Source organism: Tinamus guttatus, unplaced genomic scaffold (assembly GCF_059628265.1).
Source record: "Tinamus guttatus ecotype Peru unplaced genomic scaffold, ASM5962826v1 Tinamus_guttatus_pri_ptg000078l, whole genome shotgun sequence".
NCBI lineage: Eukaryota > Metazoa > Chordata > Aves > Tinamiformes > Tinamidae > Tinamus > Tinamus guttatus.
Genome location: NW_028288612.1, coordinates 651938 through 665160, shown reverse-complemented (window position 1 = coordinate 665160; position 13223 = coordinate 651938). Strand labels below are relative to the sequence as shown.

Below are 13223 nucleotides of genomic sequence, written 5' to 3'. Positions count from 1 at the left end.
TTTCCCCTCCCAGGGTCCATGTCCCCAGAGCACGGAGCAAAGTCCCAGAGACCGGGCCCCTGGCACCCCCGGCAGATGCTCCTGGGCCACTCTGGGTGCCCCTGCCCCATGACAAGGGGCTGGAACCACAGGCAGGCAGGGAGGCAGCAGGGATGCAGTGCCAGGAGCAGCAGATCCCCAGGGCCTGGCGGCGCAGGGTCCCTCCGCAGCCTTTGTGTCCCCGCTAGCCGAGGGAGCCCGTCCCGCAGCCCGTGCCCGCGCCGCGCACACCCTGCCCTGTGCGCACAGCCCTGCCCCACAACCTGCCCGCGCAGCCCACGCGCCGGCCCGGCGCCCAGCGCACGAGTCCTCCCGGTGCCCGTGTCTGGCGGAGACATCCTGCGTTGCCCACGTTAGCGCGCTCCCGTGTACGCGTGCTGGGCTCCTGCCCTCCCTCCTGCCCGTGTCTGTGCTTCTCGGCCACCACTGCTCTCCGTACACCCGTGTCCGCTGTCTGTGGAATCAGCCACCACAACGTCCTTGTACCTGTTGCTCTGTGTTTCCCTGTGCAAACAGCTGCCATTGCCCTCATCGTGGATGCATAGAAATCTGCAGTGTCCCATAGCCCATGTCCCTGTCATCGCGCTGCCGACATCCAAAGCTCCCCCGCCTCGTGCTCTGAGTGTACCTATCTCCCCAGCTCCTGACATCCCCGAAGCTGCTGCTCCCATGTCCCGCGGGCCCTGTGCTCTGCTCGATCTTGGCATCTCATGCACCTGCCCTGCACGTGCCCTGTCCCCCCGCAGTGCCTGGCCCCGGCAGACAGACCGTCCCCGCCAACCTCCGATCCCAGCGGCTCTGCGCGAGGCCCCGCCGCGGTGTCCCCGTCCCGTCCCCGCGCGCTCAGCCTGCCTGGGGCGCCCCGCGGCCTCCCCCGTCCCCGCTCGCGCTCACTGCCGCGCTCGCTCCCGACAGACGCTCCTCGCTCCCCGCCGCTGCTCGCGCTCATGCTTGCTGCCGCGCACGGAGCGCGCGGGCGCTCACGCACTGCCGCCACGCTGCCGCTCGCCCGCGCGTTCTGGACTCGCCGTCAGCTCCTGTCGCTGTTCACGCTCTCGCTCCTCGTGGCGCCGGGCTGGGCGCCCGGCTTGGGCACGTGCTCGTGGGGGAGGAGGGCTGGCCGCGGGGCTTGCGCTTCTTGCTGCGGGCACCGTCTGCGCCTGCGCTCTCGCTGCTCGCTCATCCCGGGCTCCGGCTTGCTCGCGCGCTCGCTCATGGGGCTCACCGCGCTCATCGGGGCTGCCGCTCCCTCGCTTGCTGGGCGCACGCGCGGTCACGTTGATGGCTTCACGCGGTGGTGGCGGCAGCAGCAGCAGCTCCCGGCAGAGCCGACCCGCACCTCCTCCCGCAGCGCGCGGGGCCGGGAAGGCCGCACGGCGCTCCCAGCCCGCGCCGCCCGTGCCGCCGCGCCGCAGCGCGCCGCGTGCCGCCAGGTGGAGACAGCGCCGCGCGGTGCTGCCGCCGCCGCCGGCTCCTCGGCCCCGCCACCCGCAGGCTCGTGTCCGGGTTCTGAGTATAACTTGCCAAACTCTTTATTCTTTCGATATTTGCAGATATGTGCCACTGTTTCCAACTTTTCATCAACAAAAAGGCCTTTCCAACTCCTTCCAAATTAGAAGATCCAGGTGGTTACACACGGCACCTCTGTACAAATTCTCTCACTTTTCATTGCCTCTCCAGGGCCGGATAAGGGATGGGCACTGGGATTGATCTAAGATTAGAGGCTCGCCTGCCCTCCAGCCAGCATGGGTCCCCCCCTCGGAGACACGCAGGAGCCTTTTAAATCCCCCCAGTGTACAGTCTAGGAAGCGCTGAGACGGCCTGCGCCTGCACTTTAAGCCGGGACATTTCTGGGCCTGCTGGATGCTGTCTAGGCACTGTCCGTGCTCGGGGATGCCAGGCGGACGACCCTCATGGGATGGGAAGACCTGCAGAGCCGCCAGGACCGGGGCCACGGCAGCGCCTGGAGCTGGATGGGCCAAAAGACGCTTTGCTGCTGCCTGCGGGAGCTGCTGTTAGCGCCTGCTGCTCGCGCTCGGCTCCTTCCTCCCTACTGCATCTCCTGCAGCCTGCATGGACTCCTGCTCCTCCTCCTCTTCCTCCTCGCAGCAGAGCAGCCATCTGTGTCTCTTTAGTTTCCTCTCTTTCAATCTCTTTGTTTTATTCTGGGCCCAAGAGCGAGTGAATTGGTGTCCCAGGCGCGTGGGGCTACTGTCCCTTCCTAATCCAAAGCACACGGGGCGCTGCGGCCCGCGGGGGTGTAGGACGCTCCGGAGACGCTGCCGCTGCCCTTCTGCCATTGTTGTGATCTGAATGTATTGATTGTGCTCCATGCCGTGTATGACTTGATATTTCCTCTGTCTTAAGCACTTTGAATGAGTTCCGCTCAACAGACTGTATATTTCATATTGTATTTATTGGAGTTTGCTCTCACCGCAGCGCCCTCGGGGTCGGTGGGTTTCGCTCTCTAGACGTATGATAGATATTTATTGTCCATGCTCTTTTGTAAGGGGCCGGTATCTCTGCCCAGTGACCTGTGCTACTTTGTATGGTGCAAGTGTGTTAACAGAATAAATCTGTTGGATTGGTAGAGGTGTGAGTTCCTTTCACTGCCTGAGCTCCCCGCTTCCACCATGCTCCACCCGCATCCCACGCCATCACTGTGTGTCGCCATGTCCTGTGTGCCCGCGCGAGGGGGGACCGCGGGGCCGCCGGAGCCCGGCCCGGCAGGAGCGTCCCTAGAGGGAAGGGCGAGACGCCGGGGCCGGGGAGCGCGGGCGGCGCGGGCGGCGCGGTCGGAGCGGAGCGGAGCGGGCGGCGGGCGCCGCGCTCGCTGCTCCCGGCCGCGGCCTAACGCCTCTGTCTCTTCTCTTGCAGTCTCGGAAGGGCGCGGACCCGGAGCGCGAGAAGAAGGCGCCTGAGTGCAAAGCGGACAGTATCGGCAGCGGGAGGGCCATTCCCATGAAGCAGGTTCGATCTCCTCCTGCCGCCGGGCGGGAGCGGCCGGGCGCTGCGGCCTCGCGCTGCGCGGGACGGGGGTTTGTGAGGCCCCATGCACCATGAAGGGACGGGGGTTGTGTGTCCCCGTGCACCGTGCAGGGACGGGGGTTTGTGTGTCCCCGTGCAGTGCGCGGGACGGGGGGTTGTGAGGCCCCATGCACCATGCAGGGACGGGGGTTGTGTGTCCCTGTGCACCGTGCGGGATGGGGGGCTTGTGTGTCCCCATGCGCTGCTTGGGACAGGGGTTTGTGTGTCCCCATGTGCTGTGTGGGAGGTGGTGGTTTGTGTGTCCCCAACTAAGGTGTGGGGCAGGCGTTTGTGTAACCCCATGCGCTGCGTGGGACAGGGGTTTGTGTGTCCCTGTGCGCTGTGCAGGGACGGGGGTTTGTGTGTCCCCATGTGCTGTGTGGGGTGGGGGGTTTGTCTGTCCCCAGGTGCCATGCAGGGTGGGCAGGGGTTTGTGTGTCCTCAGGATCTGTTTTGGGCGGGGGGGTTGTGTGTCCCCATGTGCTATACGGGGCCAGGGCTTGTTGTGTGTCCCCAGGTGCTGTGGGGGGGATGTCTTTGCGTGTCCCCAGGATCCCTGTGGGGCAGGGGTTTTGCGCGTGCCAGGCACTGTGCGGGGCAGGGGGTTCCGTGTCCCCATCTGTGTGCAGGGCCAGGGATGGGGGCTGTGTGTCCCCAGGATGCATGCGGGACACGGGGTTGGTGTGTCCCCAGGCGCTGTGTGTGGGGGTGTCCTCCGTGTCCCCATGTGCCGTGCAGGGCAGCATCTTCGTGTGGGGCAGGCGCCGTGCCCCCAGAGGGAGGTGTCTTCGTATGACCCAAGTGCTGGGGACATCCTCGTGTCACCCAGGCGTGGGGGCAGGACCCCTACGGTGCTGGCCACGCGCCTGCGTGTCCCCCGTCCGCCTCCATCGCAGGCCCTTCGTGCATCTCCATGCGACATCGCGGCGTCGGCTCCGCGCTGTGGGGAGCGCATGCGAGGCCACCGCGCGCCGGCCGCCCTCGTGTCGGACACGGACACGCGCTGGCCGCGAGCTGCGGAGCGGGGCCACGGGCGGAGCGAGCTCCAGCAGAGGGCATCCGAGCCCCGTTCCGCGCCCGCCGCACAATGCTCCGTGCGCTGCTCCGTGCGCTGCTCCAGGTGCTGCTCCACGCACTGCTCCATGCACTGCTCCATGCGCTGCTCCGAGTGCTGCTCCACGCACTGCTCCATGCACTGCTCCATGCACTGCTCCGGGTGCTGCTCCATGCACTGCTCCACGCACTGTTCCATGCACGGCTCCATGTGCTGCTCCATGCATTGCTCCATGCACTGCTCCACACGCTGCTCCACGCGTTGCTCCATGCGCTGCTCCGTGTGCTCCATCCCTGCAGCCGCTGGCTGCGCTGCCCAAGGGGACGTGCCCGGAGCCGTCCCCACGTGGGGCAGCCCCTGCTGCAGAGGCTCTCGCTCGTGCCCGGGCTCCCAGGGCGCGCGTTCCTGCCTGGCACTGGCGCAGGGAACCGCGCGTGGGCAGCGCGCACGATGCCGCCGCGCGCCGGCCGGTTGGTCGGTGCCTCGCGGGGCTCCGCGGTGCTGCCGTCCTGCCGGGCCGCGCCGTGCGCCTGCCGGGGACGCTCCGGCCCTGCTCTCATTGCCCTTCTCCTCCCATGGCGCCCAGCGCCGCTTCCCGGTCCGGCTGCTGCGCGTCCCCGTCCCGGGCGCTGAGCGGTGGGACGGGGCAGGTGCCACCTCCCCAAGGCCGCTCGGTGCTGAGCCCTCGGAGGGGACGGGAGCCGCGGGGCCGCGGCGCGAGGGCCCCGCGCAGGCAGCGCTGCAGGACAAGGGGGGCAGCGCGGGGATGAGCGGGGCGGGAGCAGCCCGGCTGCGGGCGCCGCGCGCGGCAGCGGCTCGGCAGCGCCCCGGGCGCACGGGGACCCCGCGCGCAGGCTCTGCCGGCACCGCGGGCGCGGGGCTGTGTGGAGGGTCCCCGCTGTGTGCCAGGGCAGCGCGCGGCCGCGCGGGGACACAGCGTGTTGCCGCAAAGGTAGCGCTCGCTTGTGCAAATGGGGCGGCCCCCTGGGCTCTGCGCTGCTCCGTGCTGGAGCTGGTGGCCCTGGGGCACCATTAAGACCACAGAGCACCGCTGTGACCTGTCTCCCGAGATACTGGGGCACTGAAATTGCTGCCCTCCCACTGCTTGAATTAAATAGTTGTTCTGCAGCATCCTAGGAAGACGAGCTTTGTTCCTAAAGGAAAAAGAGGCTGAGATCCTCACTGAGGTCATGGGGTATCTGCACATGGATAGTGCAGCAGACCCGGGCTGACATCGGAGAGCAGAAGTTCTCCAGCCTTTGCCTCCCTCCAGGACAGGGAGGACCTGATGCCACAGATGTGAGCAGGAGCAGCGGCTCTCTGAAGCCGTGGTTCCATACAGCAAAGCCGGGAGAGGAGGCGATGTCTCTGTTCTCTCCCTGGGACCTGCCCTTTCTGGAAGACTGTGCTGGGCTGGTTGCCTGGCACCTCCCTGAAGGGCAGCGAGGAAGCAAGGCCTCCAGCTTGATTTACCCCTGGATGTTGTGGGGGTCCAGCCTGGCCCCAAGGAGATGAGAGGCCTTTGAGGGCAGCAGAGTGACAGCAGCCTGCCTGGGTGGCCGTTTTTAGGCTGCTTCCCATTCCGCAGCATGTGCACTGCAGGGATGACAGCAGCAGGTCCTGCTTGTTTGGGAGCGCTTGGCAGGACAAGGCCGATGCTCTCTGACGTGACCTGCAGAGAAGCCGAGCAGGTTGTGTTGGACAGTTGCAGGTTCCCTGCAGTCTCCTGCCGCGAGTACCTGCGACTGTGACCAGCGTCTGCCCGGGCTCCAGGGGACGAGGGCTGTGGGGCTGTCACCTCGAGCAGCCTGGTTTGGCCTCGGCGCTTTAGCTTCTGCAGGAAGATGGTCTGGGCCAGGCTTGCGGAAAAGAGAAATGCTGGAGGAGACTTTGCTTTACCGGGAAGGGAGGTGCGTTGGAAAGGAGGTGTATGGACATAGGAGGAGGCGTGTTGCCATAGAGATGTGGCTGGATGGCTCCTTATCTCCACCTTCTGCAGGACAATTGAGGACAACTCCTCTGGGCCATCGGCCTTTGTCTCCGCTCGCATCTAAGGCAGATGGAAATGCCACGAGTGTGGCCATCACCCAGGCTGTGCCGGGCAGGCAGCAGCATCCTCCAGCGCGGACCGCTGCGCGCGGCCGCTCCGTGCCCTGGGCTCCGATCCCTTCACGGGAACGTCCCTTCGGTGGTGCTGGGAGCAGATGGTCTTGCCTGGTGGGATGGGCTCTTCCTAGCTGGACACTTGTCCCCGGGCGCTGGGCTGGCGGGGCTGGGCGGCTCGGCTCTCCAGCTGTGCACAGGGAATAGGCTCCTGATCGCACACGCACCAAATTCTTCCTGGGAAGCCTGACTGCGCAGGCAGCCTGGGGCCCGTGGGTCCCGGCCCGGCTCAGTTTGGGCCATTCACTCCAGTGGGGCCCAAAGCGAGTGACTCCTCCTCCTTGGGAGCTGGGATCATGCTGGGAGCTTAGATTACATTTAAATTGCCATTTGCATTTTCCAATCAATACACGACTTTACAATTAAGTTTGGTGTTAAAATTCTTAGCAAAAAGTGAGTGGAAGGGAGATTTGTGGAGTAAACGAGTCCTTTGGGGGCCGTCGCTGCTCCCTGCTTCATTACGCTGCATATTGCTGCTGCTGCTTTTACTGCGCAGCACCGCGAGCCACAGCAGCGCGCGGCGAGCCCGGCGGCCGGCGGGACGCGGCACGGGAGGGCCACGGCCGCGCGCTCCTGCCTCCCCGCTCCGCGTGCGCTCTGGTGCGTGCGCGGCCGGCGGGAGAAGCCTGGGAAGCGCCGTGTCCTTGTGAAGCCTCCCGCGAGGAGCAGAGCGTGCCGGGATGGCGCCAGGGCGCGTGTGCGGCGGCGCTGGCTGCGCGTGCGCCGAGCGTGGAGCTGGTGGCCGTGGGCGCGTGTGGGGGCATGTGAACCTGCCCTCAGCCACCATGTTCCTGCATTTCACCTGGTCTCGTCCTCCCGGCCATTTCTCTCTTCTCTTTGAGTTGTTTTGGGAGTTTTGCTCCATTGCTTGGAAGACGAGAAAAAGAATTCTGTAAATGCTGCTGGCCCAAAGCTCCACATTTCACCTGCAAAAAGAAGTTGGGCCACAGTGAGTGACCTTGGCACAGTCAGCACAGCAGCACCGTCAAACCCGGAATCCTCCCGGCCACTGTCTGCAGCCACTTCATCCCCAGTGCAGCAGGGAAGAACAAGTCTGACTTGTTCTTGGATTCCTCTGTTTCTTGCAAATGTTGGGCATTACGCAGCCTCTTCCTGATTTTATTGCATGTGTACTTAGACTGTGTATTGTTCCCAATTCCTCAGGAAAGCTTTGGACTCTCGTGCCTTCTGGGCTGAAACAGGAGCTGCTGGTGCTTGGCTGTTTCCAGGTCTGGTTTTGCTTGCGTTTCAGTTTGTGAAGTTCCAGACCTCAGTGCTGAACGGACTGCAGCTGAACTCCCTCTGTAGACAACGCGTTTTGGTGCTGGAGGGTGGATGCAGCAGAGTGAGGGTTGAATAGCCGCTGTTCTGGCAGCACCAAGTTGCATCGAGGTGAAGACATATTGGGAACAGAGGCAGCTACAGTTTGGGGTCTGTAATACATATTGGTAGATCAGTCTTTACAACTTACCAATTTCAAAGTCAGAATGATCTTTCTGACAACAAACTTAGTCACCCTGTGTAGCACAAGCCAGAGAATTTCGCCCAGTGACTCTGAGTCAGCTTATAACCTGACTCAGCTTATAACCTGAGCTTGGTCCATGGCAGATTTGTTTGAAAGGCAAATGTCCGCTTCTAAATACAGAGAATCCATCATTTATCTAGATTAGTTGTTGTAATATTAAATTAACTGCAGGTATTTTGAGCACTGTTTGTGTCCTGCTTTTTTGTTTGTTTGTTTTGTGTCTCCTCTGCCTTATGTCTTTAATTTAAAGGTTCTCTTCAGGCTTCACAGTAGAAGGCATGTTTCCAGACCTGGAGTATCTTTCATTTTTTGGTGTGGTGCCTGGATTTGGCTTGGCATGCACTAATAGCCCCACAAACCGCTGGCGCAGAGGAGCGATGGCCGAGCGGCTCCGGCGGTGGCCCGGCACCCGCGCGGCCGTCGCCGTCCGACAGAGCGGGCGCCGCTGCAGAGCACCACGTGCTTTGGGTCAGCCGTGGCTGCTTCTCTGCCAAGAAACCAACCAAAAATACAGGCGTGGGGCTTGACAGAGAAGCTTGGAGTGTGGGGCAGCTAGGGGTCCAGGGGACACGGGCTCAGGAGGGGATAGCCACGTAGAGGAAGACTTTTGATGGTCCTCTTACAGCCTTATATTGGATACTGCTATGGAATATAACTCTGGGGTTGCTCTGTAGAGTAGCCTTGCTTAAATGATGCACAAATGGCTGAAAAAGCCAAACTCAGGTTGCTCAGTGGATGCTTATAAATACTGAACTGAACGGGGACCCCACGTTCTCTTTGGTCTGGTGTCATGCAGTGCATCTCCGTTCATCTCCGTGGCTGGGTGATTGAATGGATTGCGTGGTTATCAAGGAGACACCAAGCTGGAAAGGCTACAGACAGGGTCAAGACAGTGTCAAAACCAGGTCTGAAATTCAAAATGCTCGCGATAAGCCAGAGAAGGCAGGACATGATTCCAAAAGGACAAATCAGAGGCTTGGACAGCAGCCGCCTGGCATGGGAGGCTGCGGCCAGGACACGGCGCAGCGGTGGGACAGGCAGCCGAGTGCTGCCCTTTCATCGAGGGAGCTGCAGGAAGGCCTTGGTGCGGATCTTGAGGGGGAGTATGGGGTCCTGGTCACTGGCGATTCCTGCTAACAGGTTGGAGCGCGGCGGCACGGCGGCGCGTGGCCGCTGCTGCTCTTGCAGCCCTGCGCCGCTGTGATGCTGTCACAGCTGGATTGTGTCACCTACCCCGTCCAGCCCGGTAGTCCTGCTGCCGCCTTTCCAGGCCCAGCTGCTTCCTCAGGACAGGGCCAGCCCGGGAGCTCAGGGTCCGTCTGGTGGTGGCACTTTGCAGCCACGAGGGTGACGTGCCCTGGCAGCGCGTCCCCGGCTGCAGGACCTTGTGTGGTTTCTGTGAGAGCCCGTGCTGTCCTCGAGAGCCCAGTTTGCCGAGCGATCTGCAGCAGGTTGTGCCAGCAGCCAGTCACCGCGATGATTTACTCCCTGCAGTTTCTGTGTTTTCTCTAAGTTTTCTCACTGTGTGTTTTCCTTCAGCTCATCAGGTAGGACATTGATTAAATGGCATGGATCAAACACAAACTGTTTGGACCTATATACAAGTACTTCTTTGGGACGCGGCTCTGCCGTTTATGATTACACTTTGATGTCATCTATGATTACATTTTATGACCGTTTTACTCCATATATTAACGGTGATGAGGATTTTACACAGTATTATTTTAACAGTGTTTGCCAGTTGGTTAAAATCCTTACAGGAGTCTAAAAATGCTGTGTCACCAGTTACCTTCGTCATCAGATATTGCAATCTTTCAAAAAGTGACTTTGGACTGCTCTGGTGACCCATTTCCATGTCGGCTGGTGTTAGTTCTACCTCTCTGCTCTCCTTCTTTGCTGGTTACTTGTTGTGTTGGCTCCTCCGCTTTTGCCCAGTATAAGCATCAAACTCCCTGGCCGTAATTACAAGGGTCATTGCTTTTCCCTTGCAGATCTTGGCAAGGCACGAGCTTTCAGCCTGCCTCAGTGTTTTAAGGCATGTTAAAGTCAGTCCCTTTCAACCACTGCAAAATGAGCTCTTCAGCTGATTTTTTAGAGCTCTTGAAGGCAAGTTATCAGTTCTGGCCATCAAAGCACTTCAGTTTTTGCCTCTCTGTGCTCCATCTCTCCCTTGTAAGAAGAGTCCTTTTCACGCCGCTCGCTTCCCAAGTGCTGAACAGAGGTGGCCGTGGAGGCCTCGTGGGCCCTCTGCACCGTTGGCGCCGATTTCACGGTCACGTCTGCACCGTGCGGCTCCCCAGCGTGCGCCGGAGCCTCCATGGCGCAAGTGCAACCGCTCCGTCACTAGGCAGTAAACAGGGGCCTCCAAATATGCCGAGGCTGCCGGGACAGAGATGCTCTGTCCGGGTTTTCGGGGAGGTGCTGGCCTGAGGCCCAGATTTTTGCCCCGTTAGGAACAACCCAGCCTGATGTCTGTTCAGACAGTGCTTTCGGAGGCTCTGCGCCCAACAGTTGGTAGATCCAGTCTTTTATCCCAGACTCTGCTTTTGTTTCATGCTTTAGTCTGCCTGTTTGGCCCTTTCTTTTCCGCCAGTAGAACGCTTGGTGGCCCCTCACCAGCCCCTGCTCCAGAGCCCTTGCGTCTACCCTGCTGTCCTGTCCTTGTTCTCCATAATCTCCACCTCCACTCTCGCTCCTGGACCCGGTGTGTCGTGGGTTGCTGCTGGGAGCAGAATTCCCGGTGAGGCAGAGTTGGGATGGGAGGAGGCTCAGCAGGTCCCAACCTATTCTTTGGAATGCAAAGCTCTTTCTCCTCGTAGATGGTGATAAAGCAAAGAAATCAGTCCCCAAATGGCTTTACCCGTCCAGTGCAGCACAGAGCCAACAGAAAGTCACAGCTAGAGACTGACGAGCCCAACTAACCATTTGGGGAAGTAGGGGACAAAAAGTGGAGTTTCTGGCTAGTTTGGAGATGTGACAAGAGCATGAGAAGAGCATAGGGAAGGAATGAGCTGGCAATTTGCTGGGACATAACGGAGGTATAGGGGGTTTGTGAGAAGAGATAGCAATTGTTTATGGCCCATTCTCTATCTTGCTAAGATGTTTGTCCAAGACAAGACTTGTAGATGTGAATGTTGCGACAATGATGTGTCGTGCATGTGATAAACGGGAAGTCTGAATTCCCAAATCAAGCACTTTCACTATGACTCTTGGTTTAGGTCAGTGTAAGTTAGTTCTGGGATAGGGATGAGGGAAAATGAAGGCTTTGGGGCATGGAAACGTGATGATTTTGAGGTCCAAGGTGTGTACTGTACCTGGGAATCACAGGATGGGTCTTCTGTAAAATCCTGATGGAGAAAAGCGGGCAAACCATCTGCCAGGACCTGCTCTAGCTCCTGACACGTGTCCCTGGCTCTATCCATTCGACATCCCTAAGCAAGAATTGCAAAGTGGCAGCAGAATGTTTGTCTCTTGTGAGTCCTATATCTTGGGATATTTCTCTATCGACCCCAGTGTGTCCCGAATTGCTCTTGCCATGTCCATCCCTCTGCCTGTGCTTGTGGTGGTCAAAGATGGTCTGGGAGAACTGTGCTAATGAAGGTGATGGTGACGCTGGTCCCTGCCTTGTGTTGGGACCGTCCTTCAGCACAAGAAGAGCTGGGCTCAGGCGGTGGTTTGGGACAGCGTCGTGTGTCATAGGTCCCTCAGAGGGTCTGGGTTCAGTGCTGGGGTGTGGAGACCCCCAGCCCTGGGAATGAGCAGTCTGGGGAGGCCAGGTGGGAATGGGGGGTGAGGGCTGCAGCGCTTTTCCTGATTGTCCCAGGGAAAATGCTGTTGGAAGGTCAATCTAGAATATGTCTTCTGGAGTCCAGATCTTCATGTCTCTTCTGAAACCAGTCTCATATGAGGCAGTTCTGAAGGGACAGTGCCTGGACCAACCAACGTCTGAGACTTTGCACTTCTCTTTTAGGGCATTCTCCTCAAACGCAGTGGCAAGTCTCTCAACAAGGAATGGAAGAAGAAGTACGTGACGCTGTGTGACAACGGAGTCCTCACCTACCACCCCAGCCTGCATGTAAGTGCTGCGTGGAGCTGGCTGCGGAGCAGCGGGGCAGTGTCCTCCTCCCCGCTGCGGCCGGCGCTGCAGGGGCCCCAGGTGCAGGGCTGCTTCTAGGGGGGTGACAGCAGGGGAAGCCACAGTCTCTCCTTGCAGTAGGACCCAAAGCAGGAGGGTTGGCGATCTCCTCTACATTAAACAAATTTGGCACACCGTTATTTACCAGAGTCTGGAGAAACCCGCTCCCCTCTCATGTAAGCTGTCTGTCTGCAGTGTGGAGCTGGGTGGGAAAGGCTGATGGGAACATGCTCTGCATGGAATTATGCTAAGTAAATGCATCTTTCTTCTCTGCCTTGCCCGTGCTCAGCCCATTAAAGCAGGGGTTGCCGCCTCCCTGCCTCTGGGGTGAGGATCAGGCAGAGAACTCCTTGCAGCCATGTCTGATGGTGCCATTTGGGTGTGGAATAATTTTCCTGGCTGCTAGGTATTGGGTAATGGAGATGAGGTGCCTGTGCGGAGCCTGCCGAGCTGAGCTGTCACTCCATGCAGCTCGGATCCCCTTCGCTGCTTGGCTCAGGCACACAGCTGCCTCCCCATCCATCTCTGTCGCCTCCCCACTGTGGGGCTAATGACTTCTTCCCCATTCCCTCTTGAGCACAGTTTGCTGCGGAGAGAGCGAGCCATGGCCAGACACACCTGTGGCACCGGGGACCACGGTGCCTTCTGAGCGAAGGACGTTGCTTCTCAGGAGAGCGTAGGATGGGCAGGGTGGGCTCTGCGCAGGATCCTGGAAAACTCTCTGGGATGGAAGAGCCAAGAACAACGGGCTGCAGCGCCAGGCCCTTGCTCCCCCTGCACACGGGGCCTTGGCTTGGTCTGCAAACACCCCAGACGTGCAGGGCTCCGAGTGCCCCGCAGCCCTTCACTCGCTTCGAGCCCCGTGGCCACAACTCATGGGCTCGCTATGCCTGGTCCTCCAGGCCTCGAACCCCTTTGCCTTTCGCACCTGTAACCAATAAGCTTGAAAGCCAGGCATTGCATTTCCCTTCTGTAATCCGTGGGACCTCTCAAAACAGTTTTTCCTTTCAGTCTTTGGTTGCTGTACCATACAATGTATTGTCTATTCTACAGTTCCTAACTTTGCAATGATGTTTTGCACCTTGAGAGTGAGTGTGGTGGCTGCTGCCTGCTCCGTGTGCGCAGGCGCGCGCCCAGGTGCGCTGGGATCTGCCACCCTTTCACTGGAGACTCCGTGGGCCCTGGCTGCAAACAGCTCAGAGGCACAGTAATTTCTGGGGCGTTGTTGAACTGCTCACAACTGATGCTGCTACACACTGTGTTTCCTCTTTATGCATTTC

General features: G+C 60.0%; 2 protein-coding genes across 3 annotated transcripts in view; one reads left to right on the top strand and one right to left on the bottom strand.

The window, feature by feature from the left end:
• Positions 1-1050, bottom strand: part of LRRC61 (leucine rich repeat containing 61) — a 275533-nt gene extending 274483 nt beyond the window's left edge. Inside the window, exon 1 of the mRNA XM_088519967.1 lies at positions 1037-1050. The gene's annotated coding sequence lies outside the window, so the exon portion shown is untranslated. The remainder of the gene's footprint in view (positions 1-1036) is intronic.
• Positions 1-13223, top strand: part of AGAP3 (ArfGAP with GTPase domain, ankyrin repeat and PH domain 3) — a 113497-nt gene that overhangs the window by 63614 nt on the left and 36660 nt on the right. The window contains exons 9-10 of one of the 2 annotated variants that reach the window (XM_088519951.1): positions 2917-3009; positions 11779-11883. In XM_088519951.1, the coding sequence (XP_088376077.1) occupies positions 2917-3009; positions 11779-11883 (198 nt within the window). Of the gene's footprint in view, positions 1-1592; positions 2630-2916; positions 3010-11778; positions 11884-13223 lie in introns of those variants that run through there. The other variant, XM_088519952.1, reaches the window with a different exon arrangement.